The sequence below is a fragment of the Cebus imitator genome, unplaced genomic scaffold (genome assembly GCF_001604975.1).
Source record: "Cebus imitator isolate Cc_AM_T3 unplaced genomic scaffold, Cebus_imitator-1.0 Scaffold187, whole genome shotgun sequence".
In the NCBI taxonomy this organism is placed as follows: Eukaryota; Metazoa; Chordata; class Mammalia; order Primates; family Cebidae; genus Cebus; species Cebus imitator.
Window position 1 is genome coordinate 2,324,735 of NW_016107502.1, and position 20,302 is coordinate 2,345,036.

At 54.3% G+C, this 20,302-nt stretch overlaps 2 protein-coding genes across 5 annotated transcripts in view; one reads left to right on the forward strand and one right to left on the reverse strand.

The window, feature by feature from the left end:
• Window positions 1-6,445, forward strand: part of TNFRSF1A (TNF receptor superfamily member 1A) — a 15,273-nt gene extending 8,828 nt beyond the window's left edge. The window contains exons 2-10 of the mRNA XM_017546158.1: window positions 286-439; window positions 724-852; window positions 1,067-1,216; window positions 1,425-1,503; window positions 4,260-4,333; window positions 4,470-4,583; window positions 4,884-4,912; window positions 5,116-5,404; window positions 5,579-6,445. Coding sequence (XP_017401647.1) covers window positions 286-439; window positions 724-852; window positions 1,067-1,216; window positions 1,425-1,503; window positions 4,260-4,333; window positions 4,470-4,583; window positions 4,884-4,912; window positions 5,116-5,404; window positions 5,579-5,889 — 1,329 coding nt within the window. The 3' untranslated portion in view covers window positions 5,890-6,445. The remainder of the gene's footprint in view (window positions 1-285; window positions 440-723; window positions 853-1,066; window positions 1,217-1,424; window positions 1,504-4,259; window positions 4,334-4,469; window positions 4,584-4,883; window positions 4,913-5,115; window positions 5,405-5,578) is intronic.
• PLEKHG6 (pleckstrin homology and RhoGEF domain containing G6) overlaps window positions 6,185-20,302 on the reverse strand; it is an 18,178-nt gene continuing 4,060 nt past the window's right edge. For 2 of the 4 annotated variants that reach the window (XM_017546153.2, XM_037744850.1), the window contains exons 4-16: window positions 19,619-19,783; window positions 19,142-19,237; window positions 18,850-18,900; window positions 18,373-18,522; window positions 17,046-17,156; window positions 16,762-16,911; window positions 16,467-16,604; window positions 16,042-16,161; window positions 15,581-15,713; window positions 15,350-15,465; window positions 8,576-8,721; window positions 7,224-7,913; window positions 6,185-7,038 (exon numbers count right to left, since the gene is read on the reverse strand). In XM_017546153.2, the coding sequence (XP_017401642.1) occupies window positions 7,029-7,038; window positions 7,224-7,913; window positions 8,576-8,721; window positions 15,350-15,465; window positions 15,581-15,713; window positions 16,042-16,161; window positions 16,467-16,604; window positions 16,762-16,911; window positions 17,046-17,156; window positions 18,373-18,522; window positions 18,850-18,900; window positions 19,142-19,237; window positions 19,619-19,783 (2,076 nt within the window). In that variant the 3' untranslated portion in view covers window positions 6,185-7,028. Of the gene's footprint in view, window positions 7,039-7,223; window positions 7,914-8,575; window positions 8,722-15,349; window positions 15,466-15,485; window positions 15,714-16,041; window positions 16,162-16,466; window positions 16,605-16,761; window positions 16,912-17,045; window positions 17,157-18,372; window positions 18,523-18,849; window positions 18,901-19,141; window positions 19,238-19,618; window positions 19,784-20,302 lie in introns of those variants that run through there. The other 2 variants (XM_017546154.2, XM_037744851.1) reach the window with 2 other exon arrangements.

Genomic DNA, 20,302 nt, shown 5'->3' on the forward strand with positions numbered 1-20,302 from the left:
TCTCAAAAAAAAAAAAAAAATACAGCTTAGCTCTGGGGCCTACTAGCTTCGAGTTGAGGGAACAAAAATGAACACACAGAACAGCTAGAGAACAATGAAGCATCAGATTATATGGTCCCAGCTGTCTAAGTTTCCAAGCAGAACTCTCAACCTTGTGAGTGGGGTGGCCTGGGGGGAATGTTTCATGGAGGAAGGACTTGAGCTGGGGAGGTTTTAGATCCGTTGCCCCTAAGCTTCCCTCCCTCCCTCTCCTGATGGTGTCTCCTCTATCTGATTCTTCCCCAGGTGCTCCTGGTGCTGCTGGTGGGAGTATACCCCTCAGGGGTTATTGGACTGGTCCCTCACCTCGCGGACAAGGAGAAGAGAGATAGTGCGTGTCCCCAAGGAAAATATATCCACCCTCAAAATAATTCTGTTTGCTGTACCAAGTGCCACAAAGGTAGGAGAAAGCGGAAACGGTGAACGTCCTCAGGTCTGGGGCGCTGCTGCTTCTGCGTCTTTCAGCTGCTCTTCCCTAACTTTGCTTCCTCTCCTGGGCTGGGATTTTCTCCCTTCCTCCTCTCCTAGAGACTTCAGGGTGGAGCGATGAGAACTGCAGGGGGCGGTGCTGGAAGGAACTTGAGAGAGTGAGTTCCCAGCAGGAAGGGTTCTGCTGTTGTCCCTAGTGTGGGGCTCCTTCCCTGAGCTGTCACCCACAGCCTAACTCTGCCGCCCCGTTCACAGGAACCTACTTGTACAACGACTGTCCAGGCCCAGGGCAGGACACGGACTGCAGGGAGTGTGAGAGCGGCTCTTTCACTGCTTCAGAGAACCACCTCAGACACTGCCTCAGCTGCTCCAAATGCCGAGAGGGTGAGTGTGCACAGGCTGGAGAGTCAGGCGGGTCTTGAGCGGTGCGTGCCTGCCTGTCTGTGTGCAGGCAGGTGGGTGTGGGCATGTGTGTCAGTGGGACACTGCATGGATGTGAGTGTGTGTTAAGAGGCAGACACATACGTAGGGGCATGTCAGGAAGGGGATGCAGGGACAGGGGATGCAGGACTCACGCCCCATCTCCTCCCCGCATCAGAAGTGGGCCAGGTGGAGATCTCTCCTTGCACAGTGGACCGGGACACCGAGTGTGGCTGTGGGAAGAACCAGTACCGGCATTATTTTAATGAAAACTTTTTCCAGTGCGTCAACTGCAGCCTCTGCCTCAATGGCACCATACATATCCACTGTGAGTGCAGCTCTCCCGATCCCAAGCCCTCTCCCCACCCCAGGGGCTGGCCCCTTCCCCATGCCACGGCACTTCCTTTTCTTCCCCCTCCCATAGTCTGTGGATCTGACAACCAACTCCCCCACCCTGTCCCTCATCACTTCCTCTGTCCTGTGCAGTGGGGGTGCAAGGCGCTCCTCCTTTAGCTGTGCGGTACTTCTCCCCACAGGCCAGGAGAAACAGAACACCGTGTGCAACTGCCATGCAGGGTTCTTTCTAAGTGAAAACAAGTGCGTCTCCTGTAGTAAGTGAGTATCTCTGTGAGCTGCCGGGCACTGGATGGTAGCATGGGTTGGGATGGTGACTGTGGGGGGGGCACTAGCAGGGCAACGGATGCCAACGGATGCCAGGATGCCCGAGTGCTCAAGCTCCTACTGGCTGAGTGGAAGACACTTCGTTAAGACACCAGGCAGTCCTTCCCCTTGCTCTTCAACTCTTAAGAAGTCTTTGAGGGGAGAAGATCGTGCCCTAAGGACTTGTAGCCCTTCCAACTCAGATATGTAGATTCTTGGGTCATAGGATCTACCACAGTTCATTGATTCTAGGACATACACTCTCACCGCTCTGAAATCAGACTGCATCTTCCTATAATTGATGATTCATCGTGGTTTAATTGGCAGCTTTGTATGTGTCTGGGTGGTGATGTAAAGAAAGGCACCCTTTATTCTTGATGGCATCTTCGGTTTGGTGCAATATGGTATTTCCTCCTTAGTCACTTTGTCCAGGCCTCCTCACTCCTGGCTCTCCAGAGGCTGCTCTTGTCATTCACTTGCAAAGAATAAACTCTGAGCGCTCTCAGAGTTTGAACCACAGCATAGACACTGGCTGTGCGACCTTGGGCAAGTTTCTCAACATCTCTGAGCCTGACTTTTGTTTTCTTTTTTTTTGAGGCAGGGTTTCACTCTGTCACCCAGGCTGGAGTGCAGTGGTGCAGCCATGGCTCAGCCTCCACCTCCAGGGCTCAAGTCATCCTCTTGCCTCAATCTCCTGAGTAGCTGTGACTACAGGCGCGCATCACTATGCTGAGCTAATTTTTTATTTTTTGTAGAGACAGGATCCTACTATGTTGCCCAGGCTGGCCTTGGACTCCTGGGCTCAAGCGATCCTTTGCCTCAACCTCCCGAAGTGCTAGGATTACAGGCATGAGCCACCATGTCTGGCCTGGGCCTTACCTTTCTTATATTTAAAGTAAGCATAATGACATTCATTTAGTGAATTTGTGAGAACTAAAAACAAACAAACAAACAAAACCTACAACATGTCTGACACAAAACTATTTATTTTCCATTAATCTTCATCTCTTTTTTTTCTTTCTTTCTTTTTTTTGAGGCGGAGTCCCACTCCTTCACCCAGGCTGGAGTGCAGTGGCGCGATCTCGGCTCACTTCAACCTCTGCCTCCCAAGTTCAAGGGAGTCTTCTGCCTCAGCCTCCCGAGTACCTGGGATTATAGGCACGCATCACCATGCCCAGCTAATTTTTGCGTTTTTAGTAGAAACAGGGTTTCACCATGTTGGCCAGGCTGGTCTCAAACTCCTGACCACCCGCCTCTGCCTCCCAAAGTGCTGGGATTACAGGCGTGAGCCACTGCACCTGGCTTCATCTCTTTCTTGAAAGTACTTTTTTTTTTTTTTTGAGACGGAGTTTCGCTCTTGCTACCCAGGCTGGAGTGCAATGGCGCGATCTCGGCTCACCGCAACTTCCGCCTCCCAGGTTCAGGCAATTCTCCCGCCTCAGCCTCCTGAGTAGCTGGGATTACAGGCGTGCACCACCATGCCCAGCTAATTTTTTGTATTTTTAGTAGAGACGGGGTTTCACCATGTTGACCAGGATGGTCTCGATCTCTTGACCTTGTGATCCACCCGCCTCGGCCTCCCAAAGTGCTGGGATTACAGGCTTGAGCCACCGCGCCTGGCCCGAAAGTACTTTTATATACCATTCCATGTGGTTCTCACCATGAGCTTGAGAGGTGGGCTAAAGTGCCTCTTCCTGTTTTCAGCTTCCTGCTGGGAACTTACTCTCTCAAGTTCCTTCCAGCACCACCCCATATAGTTTTCATCGCTCCACACTGTCCAGTGACAACGCCCAATATGGAAGTTCTGCTGGTCCTGCAGGGTGTTCTCTGGCTGCCCCAGCGACATGTATTTTAAATTTTTCACATGCATGTTTGACCCCCCTCCCTGAAGTCAGGTATTGTAATTAGCAGTGTCATTTAAGAAAAAGCCCATTTGGCCGAGCGTGGTGGCTCACACCTGTAATCCTAGCACTTTGGGAAGCCGAGGTGGGCGGATCACCTGAGGTCAGGAGTTCGAGACCAGCCTGACCAATATGGAGAAACCCCATCTATACTAAAAATACAAAACTAGCTGGGCGTGGTGGTGCACGCCTGTAATCCCAGCCACTCGGGAGGCTGAGGCAGGAGGATTGCTTGAACCTGGGAGGCGGAGGTTGCGGTGAGGAGAGATCACACCATTGCACTCCAGCCTGGGGAACAAAATCGAAACTCTGTCTCAAAAGAAAAGAAAAGAAAAAGCCCTTTAACCGCTCTTTGCCAAAGGATTCTCATCAACAAAACAGTGATGAAACAGCAATGCCAAGCTAGCTAGTTACCTTCTCAAGCACTTATTAAATCGGGTATAACGATTTTGCTTAATCCTCAAGCCTGAGAGGGGGTTGATCCCTGCGGTGATGAGGAAACCGAGGCTTGGTGGTTAATGGCTTGCCTAGATTCATGCTGCTAGCCAAGGAATGGAGTGGAATTTACACCCTGACCCTGGCTGCTTTTCACATTTTCTACACAGCCTTTTCAAGATCCCTGCCAATTCTAAAATTAAATGACTTATGATCAACTGTGTTTCATTATTCTGCATCAGTTCTCAAAACAAACTATATCAAGAGACAGCAAAAATATTTGTAAAGAAAGGCTGTCCAACAGTCTGTGTTGTTGTTTTTCTGTGCTCCTCCAATGGTAGGGCCTCTATTGACCAGTGCCACCTCTTCTTTTAGCTGTAAGAAAGACCTGGACTGCACGAAGTTGTGCCTACCCCCGACTGAGGATGTTAAGCGCCCTGAGGACCCAGGTGAGGAGAAGTGTCCCGGTACCCATGCGTACCTGCCCTCTTTTCTTACTCCACACGTGCATCCATCCCACCCATCCATCTACCCCTGTGGCGTCCTTCTGCCCCTTCCTCTGACCGCCACCTGCTTTGTCTCCAGGCACCGCAGTGCTGTTGCCCCTGGTCATCTTCTTTGGTCTTTGCCTTTTATCCCTCCTCTTCATCGGTTTAATGTACCGTTATCAACGGTGGAAGCCAAAGCTCTACGCCATTGGTGAGTGGGCTTTGGGAGGGAGAGGGAGCTGGTGGGGGTGAGGGAGGAGGTGGGTGAGTGCGATAGACAGGTGTGGAGGGAGGTGAGGAGTGTCCCCTCAGTTCACACCACTGGGGACTCTGGGCAGGAGGCAGCCCTGGATGGCTGGGGAGAGGTCGAGCTGCATCAGTAGCTCTCTTGTCCCTGGGGCCACATAAGTCCTGAGGCATGTCACCACAATTCCCCACTGCCAGCTGAGTCCAGGGCGCAAGGGCTGAGAGAGGAAGTGAAATTTATGACACTTTGTTTCTTTTTTCTCAGTTTGTGGGAAATCAACACCTAAAAAAGAGGTGAGATGAAATCAGGGAGCTACTCCCAAATGTCCCTGACTGTTCCCCATAAGTGCCTATTCGGCTCCTCTGGAAACATCCTTCACCTCCTGGGGGCTTCCCTCATTCCCTCTAAGTCCCACCCCCCATCCAGAATAAAGAGGGGAGGGGCGGGGGCTGGGTTTTGCTCCCCCACTAATGCTGCCCCGCCTTCTCTCTTTCAGGGAGAGCTTGATGGAACTACTTCTAAGCCCCTGGCCCCAACCCCAAGCTTCAGTCCCACTCCAGACTGCATCTCCACCGTGGGCTTCACTCCCATGCCCAATTCCATCTTCACCTCCAGTTCCCTCTATACCCCTGGGGACTGTCCCAACCTCGCGGCTCCCCACAGAGAGGTGGCACCACCCTACCAGGGTGCTGACCCCATCTTGGCCCCAGCCCTCGCCTCTGCCCTCATCCCCACCGCGCTTCAGAAGTGGGAGGACAGCGCTCACAAGCCACAGAGCGTAGACAGTGAGTTTCTCCTGCGGCTGGAGATGGAGGTGGGGGATGGGGGGATTGGCCGGGGAGAGGTGGGAGGGTCACGGGCTGCGCTCCCGGAGAGGACTGGAAAAGGCGGACGGCGAGGGTGCGGGCGGGGTCTGGGGTTGCCTCCCACCCGAGGCTCACCAGCCCGCGCCCCCGCAGCCGACGACCCCGCGACGCTGTACGCCGTGGTGGACGGCGTGCCCCCGCTGCGCTGGAAGGAGTTCGTGCGGCGCCTGGGGCTGAGCGAACACGAGATCGAGCGGCTGGAGCTGCAGAACGGGCGCTGCCTGCGAGAAGCGCACTACAGCATGCTGGCTGCCTGGAGGCGGCGCACGCCGCGGCGCGAGGCCACGCTGGAGCTGCTGGGCCGCGTGCTCCGCGACATGGACCTGCTGGGCTGCCTGGAGGACATCGAGGAGGCGCTGTGCGGCCCCGCCACCCTCCCGCCCGCGCCCGATCTTCTCAGATGAGGCTGCGCCCCCGTGGGCAGCTCGAAGGACAGTCGCTGCGAAACCCCCTTCTGGAGAGGAGGGGTGCTGGAGGAGCAGGCAGGGGCCGGCGGCCGCCTGCTTGGTGCTACCCTCTAGATGTACATAGCTTTTCTCCGCTGTCTGAGCGTGGCCGGCAGTCAGCGCTGTGCGCTGCGCGCGTGGGGAGAGGTGTGCCGCGGGCTCAAGAGCCCGGGAAAGGCAGTGTGCCAAGAGCCTGAGTGGGAGTTTCGGGGACGAGGGGCGCGGTGCCTCGTGTCTGTTTTGGGTGTTCTCACCAGCAAGACTGCTCGGGGACCCCTGGTTCCTCCCTGAGCCTTTTTCATACATAAGCAGTCTTTTTTTTTTTTTTTTTAAAGCAATCATGTTACACTAATAGAAACTTGGCGCTCCTGTGCCCTCTGCCTAGACAAGCACAGAGCAGGATGAACTGTCCCAAGGCAGGGGTGAACACAGAACAATGGGGCCTTCAGTTGGAGCTGTGGACTTTTGTAAATGCACTAAATCTTGGAAATTAAAGCTCTGCTCTTGGAGAGAATGGTCTGTATGGATGGGAGGCGGGGCAGAGGCCCAGATCCTGAGGGGTGAGCTGGGAAAAGTCCTGCACTAGGGCCAGGTAGCCCATCACCGCCCCGCCAACTGACAGAGGAGCAGCAGGTTCTCTTTCTGTCCTCCCTTATCTGTTGCCCAAGCGGGAGTGCAGGGGCGCCACCAAGGCTCACTGCAGCCTCCAACTCTTGGACTCATGGGATCCTCCCACCTCAGCCTCCAGACATAGGCGCGCCACCACACCGGGCTAATTTAAAAAAATTTTTTTTCGTAAAGACAAGATTTCCCTCTATTGCCCAAAGCTCTGGGATTATAGGCAGGCATGCCCAGCCAGGGCAGCCATTTTTATGCACAAGGGGTCAAGTTTCTGCGGGGCTCAGGTGCACCTATGATACATAAATTTACAGTTCTTGATCCCCAAAGTCCTCAGAGCAGAAGGCAGGGTGCCTGTGCCAGGCTTCCTTTGGGAAATGTGGGCTTTGAGGTAGAGTCAAGGATGCCGGAGGGTGACCAGCACTGTTGGTGAGAGATTTCCTCTGGGAGAGATGCATGTCAAAGGTCCTCCGAGTTCCTCACACCTCTCTGAAAAGACAGGAGGGGGTGTTAAGTGACAGTCAGTGGCAGTGGCTGAGGGTCAGGTGAAAAGTGAAGCGGAGAGCCCTTCCTGCCCCGCTCCCTGCTCCTGTACTGCCCTCTTTGTATACTGCACGCCCCATACAGACGTCCCCGTGTGCCCCCTCCCAGGCCAGCTTCCCTCCAGCACTTACGATGTGGACAGCGGGGTGTCCAGCTGAATGATTTGGGTTCCCCGCATCCTCTGCAGCTGGGCCAGAGTCAGCTTCCGTGGCCTGCTATCCTGGGGCTCCATGGCCCCCTCAATCCTTTGGGTGGCCAGCTCCTCCCGGATCTCTCTGAGCATGTCCTCAGCCCGCAGCGGGCGCAGGGATCTGTCGCCGGCACCCAGGAAGAGAGGCCCCTCTTCTTCCTCCCCTGAGGACTCCCAGGGGCTCTCCCCGGCAGAGTCAGCATGGGTTGGGGAGGAGGGAAGCTGGTTCCGAAGCCAGGCCCTGTGCAGTGTTTCCACCACCACATTCCCTGACACGGAGGCCCCATCTTCTTCCTCAGACCAGGTTGGTGGGTCTCCCCGGGGAAGACTGCCTCCTTTTCGGATTCCTTCTGGCAGTTCGGGGGCACTTTGGCGTTGAGGAGCTTGGGAGTCGGGAGGCTGGGGACGCAGAGGGATGGCCCGGAGGTCCAGGGTGGAGAAGGTGAGGCGAGGGTCCCGCCGAAGGGCTCTTTGGCGTAGACGGCTCAGTGGGGAGCGGGACCCCGTGGGGGTGCCTGGGATCAAAGTGCTGTAGCCAGAGTCTGAGGTATCATCTGGCACAAAGGGAGCATCTTCATCCGTGTCTTCCGTCACCACCAGGTGGGGGATGATGGTCGAGATTTCAGGAGTCCTACAATTAGTGGCGAAGAGTCAGATGCATAGGGGTCAAGTTCAAGTCCAGGGAGGTTCCCTTGATCACTACATCCAGAAACAGCCCCTCCTCCAAGCTTATTTTGTTACTGTCTTTCCATGTCACTGTGATTGGTTTTCTCATCTGGCTCCCTAGATTTTAAGCTCCTAAGAGAGCAGGGACTGTCTGTAACTTGTCTTATCCATAGCACCTGGTCCAGGATCTTGTATGGAGTGGGTTGTCAGGTGTTTGCTGAGTGGTTCCTGAATTTACCTGATGTTATCCTCAGGGAACGATTCTTCTTTTCTCCTTAAGCATGCCGCCAAGCAGTGGTGCTATCCTAGGTGAACCTCTCATATTCCCTGGGGATTTGGCAGCTCTGATCTTCTGCAAATCCACACCCGAGCCTGCTACTCTTGGGGTGCTTCTGTGCGGCTCTGGGCTGGCTAACCCTGTAGGCTGTCCATGCCCTGCCCCCCACCCCCAACACAACTGGTACTGACCTTCCCTACCCTGCCCAATAGAACTGCGTTCCTCTGTCTATTCCCAATTCCACCAAAAGTGTACTGTAATGCCATTTCTCAGCCTATGGCTTCCTCCTCTTCCCCTCCCTGCCTGCAGCCCCCTACTCGGGGAGGCCTTGTAGTCCATGTGAGTCTTACCTCCCTTCTGCACTGTTCTGAGAGCCCTCCAGGGAAGGCGTGGAGGGCCTGGTGCTGGGGGACTCCCTGCCCTGGTCCCGATAGAGGGCCAGGAGCTCCCTCTTCTGTTGGACGTACTCCTCTTCCTTCAGCTTCTGTAGGGTGGCCTGGGAGAGGACACCTCATTATTAAGCGCTCCCATTTACTGAGCACTTGCTGTTTGCCAGGCACCCTGTTAAGTGCGTTACATATATCACCTTATTTAATCTTTACAAAACCCCATTAGCCAGATATTTTCACCCCTCCCTTATTACCAAAACTTGGAGACTCTAAGGTTGAGTAACTGCCCGAGGGGGTACTTCTTATAGTAAGAAAGTGGGATGGTGTGGGGATTTGGTGGCACCAAACTCTCGAGCTGGTGTTGGGGGTGAGCGGGGTGAACAGAATGCCCCTTTTCCTACCTGTATAGGTCTTGCTTCTCATGCCCCCTTGGTAGACCCTTTATCAGGCCTTCCCCCTCCTTCAGGAAGCCCTCCCTGGTTGGTGGTGATGGTAGAGTAAGTGTTCTGAATTGGTACTGGTTGTTCCTTCAAGAGCATCCCTCTCCTACCCCCTGGGCCTCTGCCCTGAAGCTGGGAGGAGCAGGAGGACAGAACATGGGCAGAGCTGGGCTTTGTCCCGGGCTGAGGCCTCTGCTGTCCTTCAGAGGGAGGAAAGTTCCTAGAAGGTTGAGGAGAGGATGCTTTGTATCGACTGTCTTCCTCCCTCCCTCAGCAATTTCATACAGGAAGCATCAGAATGAAATAGCGCCATCTGAATAAGTTTCAAAGATCTTTGCACATGTGGTCATTTGATACACACCATGGCCCTTTGGCGTGGAGGACATGAATGGTAGCCCATTTTACAGGTAAGAATCCTAGACCTAGAGAGGTGAAGTGACTTGCCCAAGGCCCCGCAGGTGTGGAGAAGCAGAGCTGGGACAGGGCCTTGCTCTTTGAGTCCCAGTTCAGTGACTGCAACACTTTCAAGGGCAGCCTTGAAGGGTAAAGAGTTACTGAAGGTCGTTAGCTTGGGGAGGGAGAGGGGAAGGGGAGGGAAGAGATGGCAGCAGAGCTGAGGTTGGAGGCAGAGACGAGCCTTGGCAAAGGGGAGGCACGGGTGGCTGCTGTGGGCAGCACTGATACCAGCACTTGCTGGTATGGCCGTATCATTGTTAAAATATCGAAGTCTTCCACGCTAGTAAGGAAATGGCTGCTGCCGGGGCCTCACCCACTTCCGCCATCCCCATGATCCAGCAACTAGGGGGTACGGTCTGGCACAGCAGAGGACCTCTAGTACAATGCTCCCTTCTGATTGGTTGATGCCCATACCATAGTAATTGTTCTCCCCAGCTTGAGGCATAGGAAGCAGCCCCTGGGCACCTGGATTTTCCCAAAGCCTCTCAAGAAAGCCAGGGGGCAGCTGGGTCAGGACGAGAGATGAAATGGATGAGCACGGATAGGAAAATGACATCAGGGTTATATTTCCAATTCCGTTTTTTCTGGCTCGCCAGTCACTTATTCTCAAGGGTGACAGCAGTCTTACAAGATGTGGTCTGTTGGCCAGAGCAGGGCAGGGTACCTGGGGACAGGAAACCTGCGAGGGCTAGGAGCTGGGGAGGATTCCCTCTTCCCCAGACCTTATATCCCAGCTCCATGTGAAGCAGGGAAGGAGTGAGAGAAGGGGGGGCGGAGGGGCTGGGCTGATCTGCTTGTCCTGGGGTGCCCTTTTGCCCTACAGGACCCAAATTCAGGTTTATGTGTGGGGTGCCAGGAGAGGGATGTTATGTGAAAGAAAAGAACTGGAAGGAAGCGGGCTTTCTGTAAGGGACATCCGATGCCAGCACCTCTGCTAAACTCCTTGGCTGACCCCAGGAAGAGGCTGGAGGTGGGTAGGGGGAGCCCCGAGCACAGGGGGACGGGGCTGTCTGAGGTGCCTCCCAGCAAGCCCAAAGCCTCTCCAGCAACCCCAGGAGTTTTTTCTCAGCTTGGATAACAGGAGAGACATACAGGGGGCAGAGGGGAGGACGGGGAAGGAAAAGGAAATTGGCACTTGAGCCAGAATGTGACACCCTTACAAACCTGAGCATAGGAAGGGAGGGCCCCCAGCAGGATTCTTCTTCCTTTGTCCCCTTGTAGAGGAAATGCCTCCTTTCCCTGCTGTCTCTGGGGTGGCTCCTAGATTCACCCACCCTCCTCCCAGAACTCCCCCATGCTGGCGTAAAACTGAACTCTGAAAGGCACCCACTGACTTCCCCAGCAACGGATGTGGATGCGTTTCCCCAGTCAGCAGCTGGCCCTACCCAGGTCCCATGGACCATCCCTTTCTTCTAATGATGACAATAGCAAACATTTATGGAGTGCCCATACAGTGCTAGGCCTTGTGGCAAGCCACTTACGGACGTAATTGTTTTGTCTGTCCTGTGTGCACTGAAGTTCCCCAGAAGAGGTGAAGTAACTCCCTGACAGCTTACGTGTCGGAGCTCAGGGGGAACTCGGGTCTCTCCTTCCAACCCTGGCCCTTAGCCTCCGCTGCCTCCTTCAGTCTCCCTGCTTTAAATTCTTGGTCGCCGTCTCTGACAGCTCTTTCTGTTCCTGTCACTGTTCCTTTTCCTCTTCTCAGTCCCTGGGCATTCCCCAAGATTCAGTCTCTTCTCCTGGCAGCTCATTTTCCCTAACAGTGTGAGCCATCACAGCTAGATGTGGTAGGAATAAATTTACAAGTCAACATTTCTGCCAGGGTGAGAAAACAATAGTCTGATCCCTGGGGATTGCTCTCTGAAAGAGACCAATAGAGATTCTACTGCCCTCTTCAGTTTATAAAGACTGATCGCTCCGGAGAGGATTCTCTAAGAATTTGGTGTGGGACAATAGCAGGAAAAGTAATTTCAAAGTTTCCGTTTTCTCTGCTCTGCTAAGGAAGGCAGGGAGCCTTGGTGCATATCTTGATTATAGATCTTTACAGGTCTTTCCTGTTAGCCTGGGGTGAGACTACCGGGGGCTGAATTGTTTTGCATAGTAAAATACCGGTATTTTTTAGTAGCCCTGGGGACTCTAGAGGGAGAAGGTGAGGGTCTGGCAGTTGTTCCATGACTAAAAATCAAAAAAAAAAAAAAAAAAAAAGGAGAAAGTTTTGAAGGTGGCAGTGACAAAGAAAAAAGGCAGGCTGTCATTCACCTCCACTAGCTGTCCTGGGGAGTTGGGGTTCTAGGAGCACAGAGGCCCTAGAACCCCAACTTTTGTGCTTGGGCTTTTGTCCTTGGGCTCCTCTTGAGCCTGTAGCCTTCAGGGTATTTTTTTTATTTGACTTTTTTTTTTTGAGACAAGGTCTCACTCTGTCACCCAGGTTGTAGTGCCGTGGTGCCATCACAGCTCACTGCAGGCTCTGCCTCCCGGGCTCAAGCGATCCTCCCACCTCAGCCTCCTGAGTAGCCACCCCCTCACCCAGCTAATTTTTGTATTTTTTGTAGAGACGGGGTTTTGCCATGTTGGCCAGGCTGGATCTTGACCTTCTGGGCTCAAGCCATCTGCCTGTCTCAGCCTCTCAAAGTGCTGGGATTACAGGAGTGAGCCACTGCACCCGGCCAAGAAAATCTGATTAACCAACAGAACAGTGTCACTTGCCAGTCAGTCCAGCCTAGTGGAAAGTGTGTTTAGGCCTAGGCAGAAGTGGTGGAGAGAAGTCCCTGCCTCATAGAGGGGACTGTGAACTGCACTGGAAGCAGGGGGCAGGGCAGATGGGAGGCCACTCTCAACACAAAACCCACCTGCCTCCCCTTGGGGTTTGTCTTTTGTCTTTATTTCTCACCTGAATTCCAGGTGTTTGTTTCTGTATTTCTCAAAGCTCCAAAGAGATCTCCACTTGGGTATATCTTGGTTGCCTCAGTTTCAAAGCGCGGCTGTTTAAAACTAAATATTCCTACTCTGACCCACTTCACTGAGGAAGCAATAACTAAATAAACACGTTTCCCTTTCCCTTTCTAATGAATGCATTTCTGTCTGGGGTCCCATTGCCCATGCGGTCTTCCAGACAGAAACTTCAGGAGGCCAATCGTGCTCTTTGCCCCTGGGTATCTGGAGTTCCTGGGCCTGTGCCCAGTGCTGGCGCCAGGCCGTGTGCCTAAGCTGAATGACAGCTTTGGATCTCCCTAGGAGGCAGGTACTGTTACTATCTGTTTTGCAGCTGAAGAAACTGAAGTTGAGGGAGGTCATATAACTTACCCAAAGTGTCACATGGCTAAGACCTGGTAGGACCGGTGTCTGAATGTGGATTTTTCTGAATTCAGTAAAGATTTTAACCACAGTATCCCTAAGGCTCCCCTGCCTCTTCCCTCTTTAGCTCCTTTCTTCGTTTTTGTCCTTTTCTGCAATATCTCCCTAAGGCTACGGCACTAAACCTTCAATGTTTTTCACTAGCACAATAAACTTCCTGCCACCAATTTCTCCCTCCTCCAGCCCACCTAGCATCCTGCCACCTGATTTCCCACACTGATTTCACCATGTCATTCCCTTGCTCAAGAATTCATGGCAGGACTATGCATGGTGATTTACGCCTGTAATCTCAGCACTTTGGGTGGCCGCGGTGTGCAGATCGTGTATAAGTTCAGGAGTTCAAGACCAGCCTGGGCAACATGGCAAGATCCTGTTTCTACAAAAAATGCAAAAAAGTAGCCAGGTGTCGTGGTGCGCACCTGTAGTCCCAGCTACTTGGGAGGCTAAGGTGGGAGAATCATCTGAGCCCAGGAAGTTGAGGCGGCAGTGAGCTGTGATCATGCCACTGCACTCTAACTGGGCTATGGAGTAAGACTCTGCCCCCTGACCAAAAAAAAAAAAAGAATTCACGGTGGCTGTCTCTTGTCAACCCTATTCAACTCAAGCCATCCAGGCCACAGGATGCTGCAGCTCTGAGGTTCTAAAGTATCTGGCCTCTTACCATGCACTCACAAACCCTGTGCTCCAGACTTAGGCAGATATGGTCATTATTCCAGAAATAAATCCAGCTCAGATGTTCCTCTGATTCTTCTGCCCATGGTCTTTCTCATCCTTCAAAGTCCAATCAAACACCCCCCTCTGGCCGTTCCACTCCTGTGGTGGGTTGAATAGTGGCCCCACAAAAGATATGTCTCATTCCTAACTTCTGAAACCCGTGAATGTGACCTGATTTCGAAAAAGCGTCTTTGCAGATTTGCAGAGATCCTAAGAGCTCAAGGTAAGCTCTTCCTGGATTTAGGGTGGGCTCTAAATCCAATACTTGTGTCTTTCTAAGAGAAAGGAGAGGGAGATTTGAACACAGGACACACAGAGAGGAAGGCCAGGGGAGGACAGAGAAACAGACCGGAATTCTGTTGCCACAAGCCACGAAACACCTGGGGCAACCCGGAGCTGGAAGAGGCAAGGATGGATTCTCCCCTAGGGCCTCCAGAGGAAACTCAGCTGTGCCAGCACCTTGGTTGGAAACTTCTGGCCTCCAGAACTGTGCGAGAGTAAGCTTCTGATGGATTTTAGGCCACCAAGTTTGTGGGACCTGATACAGCTCCATTTGTATCTCTCTCTTATTTTGAATTCCTCCTGCTTTATATCTGCTCACATCACTCCCCTACCTGACCGCTTCACTGGCCCTCTGTCATCTGTAGGACAAAGCTCACCTACAGGATGCCTTGTCATGACATCCAGAGACGGGCAGGACCTGGTGCCACTTACCCCGAGCCTCTCCCTGTTGCGTCTGCTCTTGCACTTTATACTGTAGCAATACCAACGGGAACAGTTCTCTCCCACACACAAGTGTTTCACGTTTCCAGCCTTTGCACTTTCTGCTCCTCCACGTGGAACGTCCTTCCCTCCCTCCCTTGACTCCCTGACACACTCCTAGGTATCCTCCCAACGGTGCTCAGACACCGGCTCCTCCATGTCCCTTCCCAACAGGCCCAGCAGACAATGCCTTGCTTCCTTCTCTGGGCTTTATTCTGCATACATCTTTCTATTATTTATGTGCTAATGACTCTAACTAGGCTGCAGCACCTATACCTTGAGGACAGGAACGGCGGTTTATTCTCTTCTGATTCCCTAGCACCTAGCCCTGGTGCCTGTACTCAGCAAGTGCCCCATAAATGTCTGCGAATGGAGGATGACTTCTAGAAGTTAATCGCTCCAGGCTGCACAAACCTTCAGAGGATGCCACGTCTTGGGCTTTCCCAGTGGCTGGCACAGTAGCTGGCCAACGGCTTTTTCCATCTTCTGATGGATGGTGGAGGCTCTGCCCCTCTCTTTGGGGCTCACCAGCTGGTCCAGTCTGAACCTGAAAGCACCCAGCCTCTCCTCCTCTTCCTCCCCTCTGTGCTCCCATTTCCTTCCTCCTTCCCTCCCTGCTTGCTTTCTTTTCTTTCCTTTCCTTTGCTTTTCTCTTTTCTTTTCTTTCTTTTTGAGACAGGGTCTCACTCTGTCACCCAGGCTGGAGTGCAGTGGCACGATCTCGGTTCACTGCAACCTCCGCCTCCCGGGCTCAAGTGATTCCCCTGCCTCAGCTTTCTGAGTAACTGGGACTACAGGTGTATACCACCATGCCCAGCTAATTTTTGTATTTTTAATGGAGATGGAGTTTCACCATGTTGGCCAGGCTGGTCTCAAACTCCTGACCTCAGATGATCCTCCCGCCTCAGCCTCTCAAAGTGCTGGGATTACAGGTGTGAGCAACTGCTGTGCTCCCATTTCTGAGCTCCGGACCCCTACCCATGCCTCCCCATTCCTGGCTTTCCCATACCTGAGCCTGCTGGGTCTTCTCCAGCCACTGGGCCCGGTCTGTAGAGCTGGGACAGTGCACAATGAGGGCGCTGGAGACACACTGGAATTCGGTGAGGTGGATGAGCAGGAAGCTGTCTGGATGGAGGAGACAACCGTCAAGAGGCCAGCCTTTATTTGATCCCCATCCCGACCCCTCCTTCCCCTAGCTAAAAGGAGGGAGGGGAAAAGGCTCCCAGCAGGAAGGACTTACGAGGGTCTCGCAGGGGTTGGCACACGAGCTTCTCCAGCATGAGAGGGGGGCGGATGACCTTGGCTTTGTCTGCCTTGCGTTGGGGCTTGGTCACGAGGAGCACATCAGAGAAGAGGAACAGGTATACGTCCAGCTGGGGGTGGGGGCGGGGGGGAAAGAGACATGGTCAGCTGGAGCCAGGGGCAGGGCTGGTTCTGGAGGAGGCTCAGGCGTGGTGCGCAGGCACACAGGGACACACGCAGAGCCCGAATGTGGGAGTGGGCGGGGCGTCGCTCTGGTCCCATCTCTTGCTTTACAGGCAGGGAAAATGGCTGGCTCAGGGTCACACAAATGACTGGAGCTTAGCCAGAACCACATCCTCTTCCCAACACCCCTCTTCTCCCACTTCCCCCCGGAAGTTTCTGCCTCTTACCTTCTCCCACCGTGCCCCATCCCCTCCACTCTGCCCGCAGCACCCTCACCTTCCCTTCTCGCCCTTCCTTCACTCGCACGGGTCCTTCCAGCAGCAGCTGTCTGGTGTACTCAGGGGCAACCCCCAACATGGGGGACATCAGGTCCAGGGTGGAGAAGGGACGCAGGTTCTGAGGGACACACAGGGGAGGGGTCAGGGCACCCGGCAGGCTGCCTGGACTTCCTGGCCAAGGGCGGCTCCTGGTTCTGCCACCAACACCTGTCTGTCTCTGTCCTTCCCCCACGGGCCAGAGGAAGCCTCCCAATGTCTCCTTTTTACTCTGCTACCTCTACCCGTCGGGCTGTCACTACTGGGAGGAATGATAGACACCCTTGTGGCACCCAAGTGTGGGGTGTTCTGGCCTCTCCAGGCCTCCCCTTCACCAGTATCGCTGGGAGGTTGCTTTTTCTGCATCCCTTCCCTCTGCCCTCTCACCTTCTCCACCTCATCACTGGGTGGCTCCAGCACCTCGTAGGGCCCGATGCGTTGGGCTGCAGCCATCAAGCTCTCTTGCTCTTCGCCCTGGCGGACCTGTCCATTGATGTGTCGCAGGAATGACTCCACAGCTTCGATCTAGGTGGAGTTGGCGGTGCGGGAGGAGGGACAGCTCAGCACCCCTCCCAACCGACACCAGCCACAGCAGAGCGCCACACTGTCACAGACACACTAAGAAAGAGACCTGTTTCCAGTCCCCAACTCATCAGAGTCCTGGCCCCCCTGGGGCACCTACCATGGCATTCAGGGCCTCTTGGGCTCGTGCCCTGGGGCTCCTCTTGAGCACAGCATGGAGCAGCAGTGGGTACTTGGTGATGCGTTGGTGGGGCTTGATGAGCAAGTCACCGAGCATCTGCCTCCCGGATCGCTTGTGCTTCTCACACCACTGCAGGGAAGGCGGGCAGGGCTCAGGGGTTTGCTTCCTCCTGCCCTGCCTAGTGGTGAACTCAGCCTCAGGCTCAGCTGGACACTGGCTGGCTAAGGGGCACCCGTCCCCCTCCCCAGTGCCCCCTCTCCCACCTGTACAAAGGTATGGAAGAGAGGGTTAGTTTCTTGCTGCTTTCGGGCGTAAGCCATGGTCTGTTTCACTCGAAGGCAGTACTGGACATAGGGCTGGAACCGCTGGCCAAACTGGAGAGACAGATACGGGAGGTGGCAGGGAGAAGGCCATGCACACAGGCTCTGGCTGCAGGACCCAGGAGCACGTGAAGAGACAGCCTCACAGAGGCCCTTGGCACAGCTCCTGCTGGTCCCTCCCTCCCAGGATTGTTCTGGAGCCCAGGCCCCTCTCTCTGGATTCCAGGGAGGAGCGGAGGTCCCCACACAGACCTAGAGCTCAGAGAGCTCTCTCTATCCACAGAGCTACTGGGCCCTGCTGCTCTGGACTTACTCCCCCACCATCAATAATTCAGCTGGGCCGTTTACAGAACGTTGTGGATCCCATTTCACCCGGGGCTGGGGTGGCGACCTAAGGGTTTGCTCAGAAGTCTTGCTCCCGTGGAGGGGGTGCCTAAGGCTCCCAGGAGACGTGCGCCTGCCTCTCTCTACCTCTGTACCCCACTGCAGCGTTCTCCTGCAGGGCCCATGTTTCCCTGGCTAGGTAACATCGTAGATGAAAGTTGGACTCCAGGCCCTCTAGCTTTCTCTTGTCACCCTTCTCCATGCCCCGAGCACCTCCTGTGGCCTTTTACATCTCCCCAAGTCATCCTAAGGGTCTCCTCACTTAGGCCCATCTGCTGCACCCAGCTTTTGTAGTTGATGGGAGCCGAGGTGTGACCCTTCCCTGAGACAACTGCATTTTCTTTTCTGTTTGTTTTGTTTTGTTTTTTTGAGACAGAGTCTCGCTCTGTCGCCCAGGCTGGAGTGCAGCGGTGCGATCTCGGCTCACTGCAACCTCCACCTCCCGGGTTTAAGCAATTCTCTGCCTCAGCCTCCTGACTAGCTGGGATTACAAGTGCCTGCCACCACACCCAGCTATTTTTTTTGTAGTTTTAGAAGAGACAGAGTTTCACCATCTGGCCAGGCTGGTCTTGAACTCCTGACCTCATGATCCACCTGCCTTAGCCTCCCAAAGTGCTGGGATTACAGGCATGAGCCACCGCACTCGGCCTGCAACAGCTGCATTTTCACTTCATAAGGGCCTCCAGAAGAACAAGAAGCCTTTGGCACAGAGGTCAGTCAGACTTGTGGCATGAAAGGTGGAGGTGAGGTGATATTAGGGGTAGGGGCTGTGTCCTGCAGCCCCTCAAATCACAGAGATTTGTGTACTGCAGGCATGCCCTACACACAGGATCCCCGAGGGCTCTCAGTTCTGTCCCATCCAGACACAGCCCTTCACAGGCCTCACCGTCAGGAAGCCACTTTGCAGGCCAATGGGGTCCAGGGGCTGGCCAGAGGCCCGAGTCTCCTCCAGGGTGGGCCCCAGCACCTCCTCCCAAAAGCTCTGGTGGGCTCGAATCAGGCTAGGGACATTTCCAAACAGGGTCTCAGCTGACACCTGGAGGAGGGAGCAGAACTGAGCAGCATGCCTTTGCCAGGTCACCAAGGGCAGCACTGGCCAAGGAAAGGTGAGAACCCTAAGCTTGGACAGCAGGGGTGGGGGTGGAGAAGGATGAACCTGGCATTGGGCCTGGAAGATCTCAAGGACACTGGTCTGGGAAATGGGGGGGGGCTGTGGCCTGCTTGTAGTAGGGGAGTAGGGCTGGCAAGGTGTCCCAAAAAATGGGCCAGTAGGAATTCAGACAGGGATGGCTGGAGGGCCCACCCTCATCCTCAGGCTCAGAGCTCAGGCTGTGCCAGGGTCCCCTCCTGAGTGCCCACTCACTTCCGTCAGCAGTCCCACTCGCTGCAAGTTGAGCAGGCCGGCGGCTAGGAGCTGCAGGGAGGGAAATAAGGATCTCAGCCCCCCCCCCAACCCTCAGGACCCAGCGCAGTCCTTCAGGATCAGCCCCCAGCCCCCAGCCCCCACCAACTTCAGTATTGCCAACCTCTCTCCCTGAATCCCAGACTGGCCGAAAATCCTGCTCCCCCTCCCCCAGTGACCTGCTTTCCAGTCTGAGAGGATGGGGGATCACACAGGGAAGATGGGGCCGGGGCTGGGGCAGAGGGAGGCTCACATCGGTCATGATCTTGAGCTTTCTCACGTAGATCAGCTCGGTGGTCAGGAGCTCCCACAGGGCTTCCTGTTGGTGGCAAAGCTCCCGGCTCATCTCCTGGGGTGGGGAGAGTGCTGCTTCAGCTGGGGAATGATGATTAGAATGGCAGGTACCAGCTGTTAAGTGCCACAGGATCCACTTCATAGGTTCTAGGTACTTTGTACATGACCATGACCTTTTCACCCTCAAACCAATGCTCCAGTGTATAGGTGGCATTATCCCCACTTTACATTTGTGCCAACTGAGGCTCAGAGAACTTTATTGTCTTCACCAAGGTCTCACTAGTAAGTGGCAGAGCTGGGATCTGAACCCAGATCGAGTTTCCAGATGCTTTTTCCACATGACCCCACTTCCCGAGGCCTTTCCCTCCTCCAGAGCAGAATCTGTGTGTGCATTCACACTGCGGGGACAGACTCACCTTGTGAGTTTCAGGCTCACCTTGTGTCCAGGCACCAGCTCCCTCCAGGACTTCTCGATGGTCAGGCTGCTGTCGCCAGCCTCTCCTATCTCCCAGTGCTGCCGGTCCTCAGGGGGCAGGCGGGGCATCCCAAACATGCTGAAAGTGTGCAGCCTCACCTCCAGCTCGTGGGCCTTGCTGACTTCCTGGGGAGCCAAGAAGGGCATCAGCTCTGGCCACATCCTTGGCACCCAGCCACAGGGTTCCGGGAGGGCTGCGCGAGTGTACGTGTGTTTAAGTGTGTGTGTGTGTGTGTGTGTGTGTCTCGGATGGGAGGGGGAAAGCAGCACTGAGTTGGGGGACATGGAGGCCTAGAGAATGGAGGTCGGCCCCAGCTGGAATTCCAGGGAAAAGTGCATTGCTGGAATATGGGTAAAGAGGCACGCTTGTCTGCAGAAAGGTCCCTGAAAGGGGTGCAGAAAGGGGTTTGGTATGGGCTCCCTGACAGGAAAGAGGTCCTCTGTGGGTCTCCTGATTCAGAATGACGTAGGGGAGAGACAGAAACAGATGCTTCAGAAGGACCTTCAAGTAAATCAGAACAAGACTTAGAGAACCAGTGGTCTCAGGCACTGTTTTGACATTTGCCTGTAAAATGGGCTTTTTAAATGAACAGTATGGCTTTTTACAGGTTTCTTTCTTTGCTCTCTGTTTTTTTTTTTTTTTTT